The 16,578-nt window shown below is 48.1% G+C and overlaps 8 protein-coding genes across 8 annotated transcripts; 5 read left to right on the top strand and 3 right to left on the bottom strand.

Moving 5' to 3' along the window:
- Nucleotides 1-362: 362 nt before the first annotated feature.
- On the bottom strand, nt 363-1,628 carry N7481_008873 (NAD(P)/FAD-dependent oxidoreductase; the record flags this gene model as incomplete). Its single annotated transcript, XM_057268092.1, has 1 exon — nt 363-1,628. One exon carries the CDS (start codon nt 1,626-1,628, stop codon nt 363-365), a length of 1,266 nt encoding a protein of 421 aa, XP_057118769.1.
- A 1,060-nt stretch (nt 1,629-2,688) lies between these two features.
- On the top strand, nt 2,689-3,297 carry N7481_008872 (uncharacterized protein; the record flags this gene model as incomplete). The annotated part of the gene is made up of 1 exon (XM_057268091.1): nt 2,689-3,297. The coding sequence occupies one exon, from the start codon at nt 2,689-2,691 to the stop codon at nt 3,295-3,297; it is 609 nt and encodes a 202-aa protein (XP_057118768.1).
- A 1,136-nt stretch (nt 3,298-4,433) lies between these two features.
- Nucleotides 4,434-4,715, top strand: N7481_008871 (uncharacterized protein; the record flags this gene model as incomplete). Its single annotated transcript, XM_057268090.1, has 1 exon — nt 4,434-4,715. The coding sequence occupies one exon, from the start codon at nt 4,434-4,436 to the stop codon at nt 4,713-4,715; it is 282 nt and encodes a 93-aa protein (XP_057118767.1).
- A 552-nt stretch (nt 4,716-5,267) lies between these two features.
- On the top strand, nt 5,268-7,046 carry N7481_008870 (glutamyl-tRNA(Gln) amidotransferase subunit HER2; the record flags this gene model as incomplete). Its single annotated transcript, XM_057268089.1, has 4 exons — nt 5,268-5,403; nt 5,488-5,812; nt 5,878-6,170; nt 6,304-7,046. 4 exons carry the CDS (start codon nt 5,268-5,270, stop codon nt 7,044-7,046), a joined length of 1,497 nt encoding a protein of 498 aa, XP_057118766.1.
- Nucleotides 7,047-7,347: 301 nt separating this feature from the next.
- N7481_008869 (SPRY domain-containing protein) lies at nt 7,348-9,226 on the bottom strand (the record flags this gene model as incomplete). The annotated part of the gene is made up of 2 exons (XM_057268088.1): nt 7,348-8,948; nt 8,980-9,226. The coding sequence occupies 2 exons, from the start codon at nt 9,224-9,226 to the stop codon at nt 7,348-7,350; spliced, it is 1,848 nt and encodes a 615-aa protein (XP_057118765.1).
- A 394-nt stretch (nt 9,227-9,620) lies between these two features.
- Nucleotides 9,621-11,238, top strand: N7481_008868 (snoRNA-binding rRNA-processing protein ENP1; the record flags this gene model as incomplete). The annotated part of the gene is made up of 3 exons (XM_057268087.1): nt 9,621-10,001; nt 10,064-10,317; nt 10,380-11,238. The coding sequence occupies 3 exons, from the start codon at nt 9,621-9,623 to the stop codon at nt 11,236-11,238; spliced, it is 1,494 nt and encodes a 497-aa protein (XP_057118764.1).
- A 1,791-nt stretch (nt 11,239-13,029) lies between these two features.
- Nucleotides 13,030-13,814, top strand: N7481_008867 (putative histone h1.3.; the record flags this gene model as incomplete). Its single annotated transcript, XM_057268086.1, has 2 exons — nt 13,030-13,146; nt 13,482-13,814. The coding sequence occupies 2 exons, from the start codon at nt 13,030-13,032 to the stop codon at nt 13,812-13,814; spliced, it is 450 nt and encodes a 149-aa protein (XP_057118763.1).
- A 2,134-nt stretch (nt 13,815-15,948) lies between these two features.
- On the bottom strand, nt 15,949-16,530 carry N7481_008866 (uncharacterized protein; the record flags this gene model as incomplete). Its single annotated transcript, XM_057268085.1, has 1 exon — nt 15,949-16,530. One exon carries the CDS (start codon nt 16,528-16,530, stop codon nt 15,949-15,951), a length of 582 nt encoding a protein of 193 aa, XP_057118762.1.
- Nucleotides 16,531-16,578: the final 48 nt, after the last annotated feature.

Genomic DNA, 16,578 nt, shown 5'->3' with positions numbered 1-16,578 from the left:
AATGGTGGATGTGGAATGACTCGGCATACTAGTGCCCGAGGTCACTTAGAAGGTATTGCCATATTCACGACCCCTATTAACAACTTGGAATTTCTACTTTAAACCTTCGAATGTGGGCATACACAGGTAGGTATTGAATTTGGCCCACTAGGTAGCTGCTGGAGTAGATACTGAAGTAGCCCAACATGGAGAATATTCTATAAAATAGAACACCATCTAAATATCTACGACACTATGTATGGAAATAGAGCGACTTCGAATATAATTCCTCTCACTGTAGCAATCTTGTGTCAGGTATCAACCTTACACCTTTGGCAACCCCTACTAATACTACCATGGCAACCCATTTCTTATCCCCGGTCTCACTTCGAATCTCTATTGTAGATATCGTTGTACCTGGCCAGCGCTTGCTTCACCAGAATTTCGTCCTCAATATTCTGAAAGCGAGCAGGGTCTAAGGCCTTCAACAAAGCATCATCCTCAGAACTCCTTTGTTTAGCTCCCCCGAGAATCTGTCTTGATATCAATTTTGCTGTTCCAGCTGCAGTGGTAATCCAAATTGCAGCACAGAGCCACAAATTGGATAAACTTGGGACTCTTCCGGCGAGAGGGAGATTATCTGGAGTCACTGCAAATATCCCATTGAAAGGGCGCTTCTCGTCCGGATCGTCACTAGGTCCTTTCACCAAAAATTGATGGCGATTTTTCAAATGTGAGGTTGCCTCCGACAGAACGTGCTCAAAGCTTTCGAGCCATGGCCCCATTGCTGACTTTGTTGGATTCGCCTGCATTGGCGGGTGATCATAGCTTCCCAACCCATCACGGTCGCCATGATCTCTGGCGTAGACGTGGTGATCTAGCCAGCGGACAAATGGATACGGTGTTCCAGATCGAGGAGGTCGGGGAGGGGTAAAAGTATATGGATGTGCAACGGGGATGATAGGCACTGGGAATTTAACAATATCGGTTGTTAAAGGAGAAGTCCAGATACCCGTGGCGAGAATGACAATGCTACCATTCAATGCGATATCTCCATTCGAGGAATTGATGGTGGTCATTTGATGACCTTCAGTTGCGAAACCAGTGACTTCTTCTTCAAGAAACCGAACGCCCTTAGCTTGGGCCTCGCTAATATAATAAGAAACAATCCGAATAGCATTTGCCGTCCCATCCGATGAAAAATGCAGCCCAGCTTTCACACTTTTGGCATCGATAAAGTCCGGGGCCAATGATGCAGCGACTTCTGGTGAAATAATTTCGGCGGGGAGACCGGAAGACTGTGCAGCTTCTTTTCGGCGATGCAGATTCTCGACACCATTGGGGGTTGACGAGAGTTCTAGTCCGCCGACAACGTTGAATCCGTCGGGGACTTTGATGTACTCGGATACCGTATCTTTCGCAAGACTGGTGAGAACAGGCGACTCATTGTACTGGCCTACGAAGCCTGGTGCATAGCCGGTTGATCCTGATAACTTATCAAGATATTTATCGATGAGGACAATTTGGCGGCCATTGTCCTCTCTGGAGAGAAAGTAAGCGAGGGAAGCGCCGAGTATACCACCTCCGATGATAAATATGCGGTTGGAGGAGTTGTCATTTAGGTCGGAAATTTCCACGGTTTGCAACATTGTGAATTTTTGCGTGCGTGATATCTAGAAAGTAGACAGAATCGCGTTTCTGAGGAGTCAATTTAAGATATGCCAAAAGCTGGATGAACGGCCTGCCGGTATCGGATACATTGAGCTCGTATATCCGTGCTTAGCCGCGATACGAAGGAGAAATGACTCACTTGTTTACTTGGCATCATAGCAAGACTGGTTATATTCAGCGAGTCTTCATGCATAATGACGAAGGAATATTGCAGATCGTTGTTTCAGACCAATAACTAAAGAAGGTAAAATCGGAAAATAGTCCCAGACATATACTAGGTTATGCGAATTAACATAGGAAACTGAAAGAAAGTACGAGGATCTCTTAGTGAACAGCAAAATAAATAAGTACTAGTACTATTTTCAATGTACATTATTGTGGCACAGATATGTTCAACCTTAGGGTGTCTGGCTACTATGGTGGTGTTATTAGTTTGCCGCCCTGGCGAGGATCTCCGCGTATCTCTATATTTCTATACATAAGAGGTATCCTTTGATGCTTGAAAATTTCATGCCACTTAATCAATGAGATTAACTCATACATTTTAATTGGAAAGTAGTTCGGCTCGTGAGCAGCTGTCCTCGAAGTAAGTTGTCCTGAAGTTAATTCTGCCGGTCGTAGAATTTACTCCACTTCCGCTCCTAGAGAGTAGAATGACGGCATCTTCGAAGGATTCTTTCAAAAGATGATAAGACAAGAAGTTCTTTCAGAGAGAAAGATAAATTTGATTCTCCTTTATCATGGTTTCTAATGCCAAAGAAACTAGTGTTCAACACAAAGACAATGTTAATTTTTATATTGTTTCAATGTGTTTTAGCAGTTCTCGAGGTTATTGTCCGGTTAGAACAAAGACATGCTCTAATTTGTTACTGTGGAACTTCCCGCTATAAGAACCCTAAGCCTGGCCGTCTCCGAATATCGTTTTATCATCCATCTCATCATCACATCGCATTATTATCTGCTCGAGCCCACTCGGGCCGAGTTACTTCAGCATCGGCCTTATTCCATATTTAGACCACCCACCTCCATATACCCATCATGCGTCCTCCAGCTCCTACCCAGCCCAACCAGGCTGCGTGCGAAGCATTCATCACTGAACGTAAGCGAATTGTTGATCAGATCTCAGGCTGGGCCGATCGGCTAAACCAAAAGGAGGCAGATTCAATCATCTACGATATTAGGCAACTAATATCGATTTTGAGAGAATGGGATGACCTACGTGGTGAGGAAACCGGCGATTGCTATCATCAAAAGGTCCAGAAGATTATGGATTCATTGCAGTTTGTGTGGCATCAGGTCGATAAGTGGCTCGAGGCTGAGTGGCTCAAGGAAAGGGAGCTCACTCGCGATTTCCCTGTCAGTTCTTTCTATTTTATTTCCCAGGTATTCAACATTGTCGGGTGGCAAGTCGGACGACTGACTCTGCGGGGTTATGGTTATAGTGATACCTATGCTATCGACACTGCAAGGAGGCTCGAGGAAACAGAGTGGGGTTATGTAACCTGGGGTAGATGTCGAGGCCCCGCCATGATTCTGACGGAAGAAAATGACCCCAATGGTGATATCGCTAAGCTGTTGGTATTCTGGAATCGTATCCATATCGATTTTATCGTTGGCTGTGCATGCCTTCAGTGCCTGGGGGTCTAGGTACGGTTGGGATGTCTGCACAGAGAGCGATTGCGAGAGGACGCTTTAGCCTTCTTTATTCTGAGCTTTGTATTGCGGATTTGGTTTTCATATATAATATCATATTTATCTTGAACTTTTTGCTGAATTTTTGGTTAAAACTGAAATATATTTTACTCGTATTCTTCCAATCCTTAAGAAAGCGAGCAGTCTGTAGGTTTAGAGAACAACAGAAACTCTATGCTAAACTGCTTAAAGTACTCCCTCGGTGTAGCCTGTAGAACCGACGAGTTCAAATTATGTAAGACATCTGGTGATGCTAAAAGCCCCCCCAAGGGGGCCGTCGGACTCCTGCAGTGAAACCCTGCAGCAACATTGTGGCTCCTCCCCGCAATACGAGCTGCAGGAGGTAAATCAGCCGCGGAGGCTAATAAACCCGACGAACGACTCATCGCACATGCATATGATTGCGGGATAGGTCTATGTGACGCTCCACTGTCGATCTTGGTCCAGTCACATCAGGCCAAGGCCGCAGGTCAAACCTGCATCTGCAAGGCTGATTTAGAGTCGGTTTCATTATTTAGACTGCCAAGTACCTAGACCTTGATACATTCGCGGAGAACCTCGGGCAATGACCCCCAGTCTGGCAACATTCCTTGCTCTCAGGCAGGGTAACGCATTGGCCTCATTCCGCATCCCGTCTTTCGATCTCAAAGGAAATGGGCAAACAGACTGGCAGTACCTTTTCATCCCACAACTCCTTGGCTGAGCCCACTCGCCCAATCAGCGTATTTTGATACTCCACTTTGTGTTCTCGGCGATGGAGGGTCTTGTGTTTGCTCCTGGGAACTCTACTCGAGGATAACCCTTTTTGGTTTCAAACAGCGAGCAACAAGAGAACTGGAAATACGAGTGCGTGAAATTCCAAGAAGTACTTTTCCCAAATTGGGATTGAATGTGAGTTCAAAGTAAGTTCCACCAACTCTCTTTTCAAATCGTCCTCCAAGGTTGTCATATTCGATCTAGGCAAAATTATAAATATCTTCAACTTCCCTCCGAGATCAAATCATTCATTCAACCATCTTGATCCAAAAGCCTTTCAAAGCAGATCACCCTTGACCAAATCAACTTACAAGCTCTCTACTATATCCTTCAAAATGAAGATCTCCGCCAGCGCTCTCCTCGCCCTCGTCACCATTCTCCCCATGACCAACGCCTGGATCTTCACCACTAAGAGCGGCCAGTGGGATGGCACTAAGAGCAGGGCCTGTACCAAAGCCCCAAACAAGAAGGGTACTACCTATGACTGGAGCGCCCGTGGCTGTACCATCCGCATCTACAGTGACAGCAAATGCGATAACCAGATCGGCATTGCTGATAAAGATTGGAAGAAGCACGAGCTGAGTCGCGACATGGGAGCGTTCAAAGTCAGCTGCTGAATGGCTGAGAAAATAACCGGGGGACACAAAATGGTTATATTGAAGGGAACTCAGGGATTGCCCATGTTTCTGTCTTTGTTCTCTGTGTTTCATTTTGTTCCTCGCTATTAAAGTTCACGTATGATTTTGTTCTTCGTATCTATGGAATGTGGAATGAGCGTGGCTCTATTTTGTCAATGTTTCTTATGACAGGATATATATCAACTACAAGAATGAAATAAAGTCACTGAGGCTCAATTAATGCTATAGGAGCGTGAAATATATTATAGACATGCAAGTCAGCGGGTGGTCATACAATATCCATAGCTGAGATTGAGCAACGCTTGTCAGCAGAAATATGGATTTTCCCTTTTAAAGAGCCTTGTGTATTCCAAGAATATCTCTACTTTCTCATAAATTAATTTTTATAGCCTCAATGTCATTTTCCTAATAATAATATTTACTTGTCACTTCGATGTATACAACCACTCCGCACGGGCCACCGGTGATCTTCACTTCCGCCCGCAACGCCGCATTTCTTCTTCTCCTCTTCTCCTCACACCCTCAGCCTAAATGTCCCTGCTACGCGAAGCGGAGAGATGTCTCGCTAACCAACATGCCCACAATTTAAATGCCTTCATCACCCCACTGTCGCGCTCTGGGAAGTGGCTGGACCGCGTGAAGGAAGCAGACCAGCGCAGCGAGAAAGGTACCGTACCGCACCGCATCGGATGATCCAAATCACCTCCACCAAACGTCACCATAGACTAACCAAGGGTTTATTTGATGATAGGAACTCCTAAATCCGCAATCGATGGCCGCCTGATCTCGATCAAAGACAATATCTGCACGCGCCAACTACCGACGACATGCGCCTCGGGGATTCTCGATAAATTCACCAGCCCGTTCAATGCTACAGTGGTAGAGCGATTGGAAGGGGCTGGGGCTGTGATTGCTGGAAAGACCAATCTAGATGAATTTGGAATGGGATCGCACTCGGTTCATTCGCGATTTGGACCTGTGAAGAATCTCCGGCGAGACTCCGCGGGACATGAGATATCGGCTGGTGGGAGCTCAGGTGGGAGTGCAGTGGCTGTTGCTGCAGAGCAATGTTATGCGTGAGTTGGGACATACATACCTTGGAATTGTTGGGATTACTACTGATATAGTCTGTCTCGCGCAGTGCAATTGGAACAGATACTGGTGGCTCCGTCAGGTTGCCCGCTGCATACACGGGAACGGTGGGCTTCAAGCCATCATACGGACTGATCTCGCGATGGGGCGTTGTGGCATATGCGAATTCACTAGACACAGTTGGGATTTTGGGAACAAATACTTCCACCGTTCGAGACATCTTCTGTAAGAATGCGCTCCCTGCTCTGCTCTGCTCTACACTCGACGACATGAAATCAGAACTAGACCAGCTAACACATTTCCAAGCCATCCTCAACCACCACGATCCCCGCGACCCAACCAGTCTCTCCGAATCCTCACGATCACGAATTCTCACCCAATTACAAACCTCCACTCTCTCCACGCGCCTAACATCCAAACCCCTCCGAATCGGCGTCCCACTCGAATATAACATATCCGAACTCACCCCCCTCAGTCCGAACCGCCTGGCTCCTATCTCTCGCACATCTGCAAAAGCAAGGCCACACCATCCATCCGATCTCATTGCCAACAACCAAGCACGCCTTATCTGCATACTACGTCCTCGCACCGGCGGAAGCTTCTTCAAACCTCGCCAAATACGACGGAGTTCGCTACGGCACCCGCGGCGACGGTCCAGATGGAAATGGCCAGCCGGATGGAGTTCTTTATTCTAATACGCGAGGTGTTGGATTCGGATCGGAGGTTCAGCGCCGCATTCTTCTTGGCACGTTTAGTTTGAGTGCGGATTCTATGGATAATTATTTTATTCAGGCGCAGCGTGTCCGGAGGCTTGTTCAGCGGGACTTTAATGCCGTTTTCTCGGTTCAACATCCTCTATTCGATGTGCAAGCTGTTCAATCTGACTCGGTTGGTGCTGGTGCTGGTACTGGTGCTGGCGCTGAAGTTGACGTGATTGTCTGTCCTACTGCACCTTCGTCTCCGCCACGGTTATCGGATCTAACTGGTGATTCTGGCCAGTCTTCACCTTTGGATGCCTATGTCAATGATGTGTTTACCGTGCCGGCTAGTTTGGCGGGTCTTCCGGCTATTTCTGTGCCTGTGACGGTGGCGGAGTCTAGCCGGGATTCTGGCGCTGATGAGTTGGCTGGTATTCAGGTTGTGGGTCAGTATGGAGATGATGAGTTGGTTATGAGTGTTGGGGAGTTGCTTGCAGGCAATCGACTTGGAGAGCAATAATTGCAGAACACCGGGCGTGGATGATATAGGTCGACGGTGGGCTGGCTCTGCTTGATATATTTGTATTACTATAAAGATACCATCTACTGTACAATTTCTATTCAAATGGATATACCCGCATACTGGTGTATTTCCCCTCAAGATCTGGATGAGAGCTCATGGCCATGATATCTTAACCCAATATTTCAATTCAATGGTATCATATCTTCGAATATGTGACTATAAACACCAAACGCCTCGCCTGACATGACCCAGGACATAATAGCCAATCTGGCTCGCAATTCAAACATTTTCTCTCATCTCATGTCATCTCGACATCTTCATCCTGTGTAGCAACAGGAATCTCTACACCGATAGTCGGTGTCCCAACTACCCCATTACTCGTCCCATCTACCGCCGGAGCCGCAGAGACATCAGCAATCGCAGCCGGGGTAGCCTGGTTACTATTCGCCGCGGAATCAGAAGCCACCGCAGCACCAGGCGCCGAGGTAGACTCCGGTGCAAGGATTGTAGAATCAAGTGCAGCCCCAACACCATTTTGTAGAACCTCCGAGCCACCAACAGCGCCGGAGGCAGTTCCATCCGGCGTATTGTTATTACCAATGACATCGCCATCCACACCACCCCATGTAAACATTGCCTCAAGCTCATCCACGATATCAGCAACGACATCTTCGACAATTTGGTCATTGAATCGCTCGCCGATGGGACGGATGGGCTCGCCGTTCTCGGTCTTCTCCGGTGGTCCTACCCACCACGGCCCTTCAAATCGACATTCGACTGCGCCACCGCCGTAGCAGCTGACAGCGGGATAGTAGCCGATCATACCGTCGTCTGCATTTTCACGCTCGCCAATGCCGAGGTTATTCGTACCGTTCGCGAGACGACTGGCTGGTGGAAGGAATGCATAAAGATCTTTGAATGGAGATCCCATCTTGACTCCATTTTTGAAGATCGTGATGCTGGAGCCTGGAAGTGTGCGCAGGGAGGCATCTTCACTGTTCAGTGGAGAGGGATGACCAAAGGTGGGTGTCTCCTTCAAGTTGAATGCGTAGTCGCGGAGATGTTTGGTCGAAAAGACGTTCGACTGCTGCCAGCAGAAATCAGACTTATAGTGAAAAGGGATGCGGTCTCGGATTATATTGGAGGCGACCGGGGCCGGAGCTGCGGATGGATGGGCGGTATCAGCACCGTCTCCAACTCCATCCACGGCAGGATCATAGGTTCCCTCGACAATCTTCTTGTGTGTAGCTAAAGGCGGTAGTGTAATGAGCATGCCGATGACATCGCCTTCGTTAATAGCTTCGCCCTTGGGGAAGAAAAACTCGCAGCGCATCCGATTGACCACTTCACCATTGACATCTCGAATTCCGTATCCGTAGCAATCAACTCCGACATTGACGTCGAGATCTGCTTCGCGCCGGGCGAATCCTAACCGGACATGGCCACGAGATGAAGAGGCAGGACCACCGGGTCGAAGAGCGGCCTGTGGATCATTGACAACGCCACTTATCACCCGCGCCTCGTAGTAGTATGTTCCCTCTCTCGCGCACACATTTGCGCGCGCTGTATGCCACGCATCGCTGGTCGTTACCGCCGTCGCATCTTGCGAGAAGGATATGGCGGCTGGGGAGTCCTCGAAACTGAATCGGGCATGGTAGGGGCGGACGTCCGTTTGGCGATATTTAATATGGGGAAAGCCTGGGTCGGCAATGGCGTAGGAATAGCGGAAGCCGTTCTTATTTGTGAGCTTATCGACGACTTCGTAAAAGTCCCAGCTCTGGCCGAGCACGTCGGAGGACTTTTTGGTGACGTAGCTCAGTTGGCGAGGATGTGGGGGGGTATCGATCTGAGGAGCGCGGTTCGGCGAGCAGGAGAGGACGGAGAATGGATAGATTTGAGCTGGGGAGTGCAAGGCTAGCTGCAGCTGCACGTTTCTTGGGTGGTGGTGCACTTTCAAGGTCGAGGCCTTTGGCTTCGCGTTTCTTGCGACTATCACGCTTGTTCCGCTTTGCACGGGCATCCCCTTGTACTGATGCGTTGCTTCCTGGAGCTGGAGAGGAACGCGAATTAAGGTCAGAGATTGCGCCGTTAAGCAGAGGGCCATTGCTGGGAGGTATAATAGGTGAGTTGATATTGGATGAAGGTGCAGATGAGCCCGGAGCTTGAGCGGAGGCCATGGTGGAGAACACTGCGGGGAGAGTTGATAGGGAAGTTCCTTGCTGAAGCTATCCTTGACCGATAAAAGTCAAACTTTGTCGTAAAATATCGAAGACCAGACTTGACGGGACCAGCAAGACCGACTGGATTGGAGTGAATGTTCTGCTTTCTTTCCGTTCAACGCGAGGAAGAACAACGCGGCGGGCATCGAAAGCGGCAGAAAATTGACCGAGAGGCGGTGAGCCTAAAATTGGAAGGCGGTCGCGATAGCAAAAAAGAAAAAATTACTGATTAGACCCACGTGACCGAGAAATTTACCCACAAGCAATCAAGCATTGCATTGTAAACCGCCGTACAAGCTCGACGCTTTCTTTGATTTACCCCAGATTCCCCCAGTCGACGGAATTCTGCAATATGCCCAAGGCCACCAGCTCGCGCGCCGCCGCGGCCCGCCGCCACAACCCTTTGGCGGAAGATATTACGTCCGCGGGGCAACTCCGGGCCCAGTCTAACAAGAAGGGCAAGAGTCGATCGCAGGGTGAGGAGGAGGAGGGCGAAAATGGACAACGCTTTATCGATGCTAAGATGTCCCGCAAGATCTTGCAGATTGGTCAGGAATTGGCGGACGAGGATGAGGCCGAAACGAAGCGCGCCAAGGGTGCAGGCGAGACCATGCCGAACCCTGCCTTTGATTTTGATGCCCGATTGGATGAGCAGGAGATGGAGGCTCTTTCTGATGACGAGAACGCCAATTATGAGAATGATGAGTGGCTTGATGACGATGTGGAGAACGCTGTAAGGGAGAACATTTATGCAAACGATTTGGATATGCGGCAGACGCTAATGCTTGTTTGTAGGAGGTTGATCCCAATGATCTCGACTTGTTCAATAAGTTCATGCCAGGCGACCATGAAGAAGACCCGATCTTCCACCCCCGAGACCCCAATGCTGCTGGCCAGACTACCAACCTTGCCGATTTGATTTTGGAGAAGATTGCTGAGCACGAAGCCAGACAGGCCGGCATTGAGACTGGTGGCCCAAAGATCCAGGGTGGTGGACTGGCTGAGGATGCTGTTCAGATCCCTGCTAAGGCTGTGGAAGTTTATGAGAAGTATGTTATGAAGCGAGGCTCTTTTTTCCTCTTTTTGAAGACTCAAGCTAACACCCCACTAGGGTCGGCATGATTCTCTCTCGTTACAAGTCCGGACCCCTCCCCAAGCCCTTCAAGATTCTCCCATCCGTGCCAAACTGGCCGACCCTTCTCGACATCACCCACCCCGAGAACTGGACCGGTAACGCCATCTACGCCGGAACCCGCATCTTCATCTCCTCCAAGCCCCACGTGGCGCAAGAGTTCATTTCCACCGTCCTCCTGGAACGAGTCCGCGAAGAGATCCACGAGACCAAGAAACTAAACGTCCACACCTACAACGCCCTGCGCAAAGCTCTTTATAAACCCGCTTGTTTCTTCAAGGGTCTGCTCTTCCCCCTCGTCCAGAGCGGCACCTGCTCCCTCCGCGAAGCCCACATCGTCTCCTCCGTCATTGCTCGCGTCTCCATCCCCGTCCTGCACTCCGCCGCAGCTCTTCTCCGCATGTGCGACCTGGCCGCAGAACAGTCCATGCGCTCGCTGGAAGCCACCGGTGCCGTGAACACCTTCATCCGAGTCTTCCTGGAAAAGAAGTACGCTCTTCCATACAAGGTCATTGACGCCCTGGTCTTCCACTTCATGCGCTTCCGCACCGACAACGACACCAGCATGGGCGATGGTCCTGGCAGTGCCAAGGCTTATAAGCTCCCCGTTCTGTGGCACCAGTCTCTGCTCGTATTTGCCCAGCGTTACCGCAACGATATCACCGAGGATCAGCGTGAGGCTCTGCTGGATCTTCTTCTGGTCCGGGGACACAAGGATATTGGTCCTGAGGTTCGTCGGGAATTGCTCGCTGGTCGTGGTCGTGGTGTTGTGATGCCCGACCCGGAGGCGCAGAATGCTATCGACGCTGGTGATGATACGATGGATGTGACTATGTAAAGACGCTGTTGACGCTGACGCTGATGCTGCGGTTTCTTTCTATGAAAATTTCCCCCCCTGCATATACCACCTACGACCTGGTCATGAGCACGTATTGATGGAATGGCGTTCTTGTTTTGCTTTTTTTTCTCTCTTCTTCTCTTTGTGCATATAATTCCCCTGGTGTCGGAACTAGTGGAGTCGATAGATCCCACAGCCTCTATGGACTAAAAGTATTGGACATTTATTCATGGTTCCGTAAATTCAGGTGTCTTCTAGATTTCTGCTGCAAATAACATAAGACACGAATATACTCGAGGGCAATCCGCGAGACATGGCACCGATTCGCATATTGCTTGAATGCCTATCTGAATTATTGACTGATTTATTTCGTACTTTGTTTCAAATCTGTTCATACCTTGCTTTCTATTTCGTATTCAACCTAACAGATGATTTGCTAGTATGATGCTCACTGTATCCTCTAGATTATCGGAAGTCACGCTTGACTAGACTCCGCCATAAGACCTGAAGGTCATTCGCGACACATGACGTCTGTTGGAGCAGAATCGCGATTGACGCTTGACGACTGCGGAACAAGGATGGCGACAATTCGTTCTGAAGATAATCCTGCGACGTTGGAAAATGCAGACCGTGCGGGTACTGTTGCGATGAGTGCGCATGGACAAACATACTAGTATCTGTCCCTATGCCCTTTAGATACCAGCCAGCATTCAGTTGGGAAACAACAACGAGAATTCAACTTCTTATTGAGGGCAAACGGCTTCGAGGGTTGCTTCGCAGTATTTGCAGGATATCGAGAGCCTCTCGGGGGTTTGATGGGCAAGAGAGCACGTGGTCACCTCGTGACACTGCAGACCCTAAAAGCTTGTTCCCACTGCCAGATCTGGAGCCACGGCGATGGAGGTCAATTCCATGGATTCGGAATGGAAATAGGATGTCCGGTCACAGGGGATTTTAGTCCTCGGTGATCATACTGGAAAGTGGAGGTTCTCGCGCAGGGACACTGGTTTGTATAGTTTGCCGGAGACAAATGGCTGGTCTAATGTTCAATGAGTATTCAGACATGTGAAGTCTGTTGGAAGAGATCATGATGCAGAGTCGTGGTGTTCTTGGAATTTCCCTTTCGTGAATGGGATTGTCTTGGGGAGAAAGTGTGGAGGGAGTTCCCAAGGTTGTGCAGCTAAGCGCGGACTATGCACTAGTCTACACCTTAATTCTACCCCAGATTTCTCATGACATTAACTCTTCATAAATTCATAATTAATTCTATAGTATGTAATAGTGGAGTAGTTCAAGTATTTACCAATTTCCAAACACCGTTGTTGTTCTGTTGGCGCCTCAATGGGGCGCACCTTGGGAACTTTAGCACTATCGCGGCTCTTACCAAACTGCAAGCGCCGGGCAGATCCGGCGCTAGCTAACCTTAAAATAAATCGTATAGCATCTTTTTACAGTACTTTTTTTTTTGAATTCAGCCACATCATAATCTCAAAGTCAGTGTATTCTCACTTATTCCAAATGAACAAGAGAATGACAGTCAACAAACCAGGCGCTGACCTCATATCCCCACTTTATATCCCCATATCCCCTTCCCCACACCCCCACGCACATCCACATTCACCCATTGCTCCTGCCGCCAGAAAGGACTCACAGTGACTGCCTCCGTTCGATGTGACGTGGTATTTGTTGTTGTTTTGATTCGTCTTCCTCTCTTATTTCTTCTTTCTTCCTTTTTCCCATCTCCATTCACTTCACTTCTCACGCACTATTCTCAACAACTTTCAAGTCACAATGAGCACTCCCAGCAAGCGATCGAAAGGCGCACCGGCCCCGGGCCTAGGGCTCAACATCTCCGATGCAGAGATAAAGGTTTTGATTATCGCTTTCGCATGTAGTACTCCTGGCAAGGTATGTCCTCACCTACATCCACCCCATCCCCACCCCCCAAACCAAGCATCGAAAACGCGATTAGCATCGAACACCATACTCGAGAATCATCTTGACCTATCTTACCTCTCTCTCGCAATCCAAAAGACCACTCATTTTGCACTCAAAACCCCCATCCCTTTCCATCCCCATACTCCCGAACGAAGCGTCCCAAGCATCTCGAACACGCAAACCATGCAGCACAATCCTCAGACTTCATTTCAGACTGTCCCATCTTTCTCTCCCAATCTAAACCCCCCCTCCCCCGCCTACCCCCAGAATACCGGAAAGAAACACTCCACTAACATTTGCCCCAGGTTGATTTCGACCTTCTCGCCACACGAGGCGGATACACCAAGGCATCGGCCAGGGTCCTTCTTGCGAAGGCGAAGCGCAAACTCGCCGCACAATTTGCGGAAGTCAATGTCACCGATAACCAGGAAGACTCCAGTACCGCCAACCCTCAAGCGGTTGAAAATTCGGGTACCGCTCACCTCCAAGGGGCGCAGTCTGCGGCAGATACAGTGGTCAAGGAGGTTACTGCCCTTCTGTCTGGAGATTTGATGTCTCCCATGCGCACGGACCTGAAACGGAAGCACTCATTCAGTGAAGAGGAAGAGGTCGCGGGAGATATTCTCTTTGACATTTAGTTTCTCATTTGAATACCTACATGGGGCGGTCAATATGGGTTTCCATGACCTTTATTTGAAGGTCCGGATGGGAGGTTTATGTGCAGGAGTTTTTTCCTCTCCAAATCTTTTTCAATTGTTCTTCACAATTTTTCTTTCATGCTCCCCTTCGTTTTTGTTCTTTTACTTGTTTCCCATGCTTGTTTCTTGTTCTTGTGGGGCTCTTCATGCTTTGTTTTCCTATTTCCATTCAAAATAGCCAAGACGGAGTGGCAGTTTGAAAAGGTGGAGGCTAACGACGAAAATCCTTCCAAAACCGGTTATCCAGCAGTTCAGTCACTGGGTTCGACAATTCTTCTATTCTTGTTTCTTGTTATTGATGAATTTCACGATCTCTTTTTCTATTTTCAGCTGAAATGGCCAAGACGGAGAGCAGTTTGTAAGACGTTCAAGCGTTTCAACTTCAGGTACGTACTGAAGTTCGAAACGTAAATGTCCGCTCCATCTTGGTTGGCAGAGTTGTTGTCACTCGTGTTGTTTCTCGACATTTTCTTTTCAAAAAATATTCCATTTACTGCTGTTTCTTTGCAAGTCTTTATTGTCCATCTTTCTCTTCTCCTTTGTCATTTTTAGCGGTCGAGGCGGAGGGGACATTTAAGACATATCGGAAGTGAAACTTCAAGTTCAGACTGTTATTTCTCTCAACATTTCTTTTCTTTATTGACTAGTTCTCTTTCTTGCCATCTTTGTAGCGGTTCGAGGCGTAGATGGCATTCAGAACGGACATACGAGAGTTAGAACTCTAAATGTACATTAACCTGCATAGCTCGATTTACCGGTATTCTTCGTAGGTGAATAAAAGCGGTCTCGTCATTCTTTAGCTCATGAAAATATTCGGAGGCTAGTTTCTAGGCACCGTGTCTTTTGGACCGGACTGTAGATCTTGGGGGAGGTTATCCGTCTCGTAATGTCTCGGCTTCGCATATTCATTCCTATCGATGCTTGCCGAGTCTACTAAATCTACTGTGTTATTACATAGAAAATAACTCCCTCGTTGAAATTATGTTCTTGATCGAAGAATACCAGGTTTGTCGAGTCTCCGATTTAATGACTACCAATCCAATGCCAAATTGGGTCGGTCGGTACTCCGGTGGCAGCCAGAGTAAGCACTCTTTGTTCCACGTGATACATGATCCATCTTCATCCATGCCCAGGCCTTTATAATACAGCATGGATCGAAATCAGATTCACCACCTACACACACAGATTCTTTCTCGGTCCATCTTTTGAAACTGCGCTCTACCTATTACGGTTAACCGACCCTCGAACCCATTTCTTGGCAGTATTCCCGTACGGCTGTAAATAACAGCGTAAAAATAGCCATCGTAATAATCTGGTATGTCTCAAGGGCTTCTAGAGCGTTGATCGTGCAAATAGGGCAAACAGAAGGCAATTTTCTTGTCAGTGTGGTTATCTGGCCTGAATTCGACTTCTCCCTTCCATCAACTACTCAGCATCCACAGGAGTGACCACTGTGAGAAAACGACGTGTTTAGAGACAACATTGGTTTGGTGAAGGCTTTCCTATACGTTATTTAACAATGCTGGCTTTCTGATTGGGGCCTGTCTCCGCCAGACTAGTATAGTTGCGCGTTTATTATGGTCGGTATATAGCTCCTCCAGCTGAAGAGTGTGATTGTAAGTTGGAACCTAACAAATTGTCAGTTTTGTCCTCAATCGCCACTTTTAATTATGCCTAGAATATATATTCAGTCACCACCTACTATTGAGTCTGCACGTACTGCTTGTATGAGGACATATTCCACAATAATCCTCAGATCTATAGTCCTCAAGCACCCAATCGGAAAGTGCATCTGCGGATTTGAAAGAAGATGCGTCTCAGTCTAGGCCTTGATGGCTTGATCGTGCCCTTCTTTACACAGTATAGACTGGTGGGGTTTCAATTTAGGGATGAGAAGACACTCTCTGAGCTTCCACCATTTTTCCTATGGTGAGCCGCATGTCTTCCATATATTTCAGCAAAGTCTCATTATCATCACGCAGACGCCGAATTGAATTCTCCTGTGCTCGGAACTGTCTAGACACGAAATACAACTATCAGTCCATCCATTTGTCAGGTAGAAAGGCAAATATACCTACTGGTTCAAAAGAGCCAGCTGGTGAGACCGCAAACGCGACCTATAATTATCCCTGTCCCGGATCTTCTCCATCACTTTCTCTCGCACCATATACCACCGTAGTAGCTTTGGTGTCGCGCCGAGATTCCAAGCAAGTCTCACAGTTGTTAGAGCAACAGCAAGAAGAGGGATTCCCTTAACCCAGCGCTCTTGACCCAGCTCATAATCCACCTCGTCCTTGTACAACCACTTGAAGACATTATAGTGCGAATCAGGCTCGATGCTTGTCTGTCCACGGACTTTATGGGCTAGTGCATCACCTCCAATGGCTTTAGCGAGCTCGATCATAATGCTGATCTCAGTTCGCCAGAGTTTGTGGAAGATTTCTCGCACTTTTTCAAAGCCTGGCTGAATCTCAATCTGGCTCTCCATCAGACGAGTCTCTTCGATCGTGGCTTTGACGGATTCATATATGTCATTCATTTCAACATGGCCATTTTGGAGAGTGTTGTAGCGAACATAGACGAAAGTGAAGACGGCGGCAAGGAACGTGAGGATCCCGGATATGTTCGCGGTGGTTGATAAAGGGCTGTCCTCCATTACAAGGTTGAGTTTCCTCAGACTGTTATATCGCTTTCTTTGTTTTAT

This window comes from Penicillium waksmanii (assembly GCF_028829765.1).
Source record: "Penicillium waksmanii strain IBT 27052 chromosome Unknown utg000008l:1.0-5622682.0:1.0-5626561.0, whole genome shotgun sequence".
NCBI lineage: Eukaryota > Fungi > Ascomycota > Eurotiomycetes > Eurotiales > Aspergillaceae > Penicillium > Penicillium waksmanii.
The sequence above is the reverse complement of the archived record's forward strand: the minus strand, read 5'-3'. Positions and strand labels throughout refer to the sequence as shown.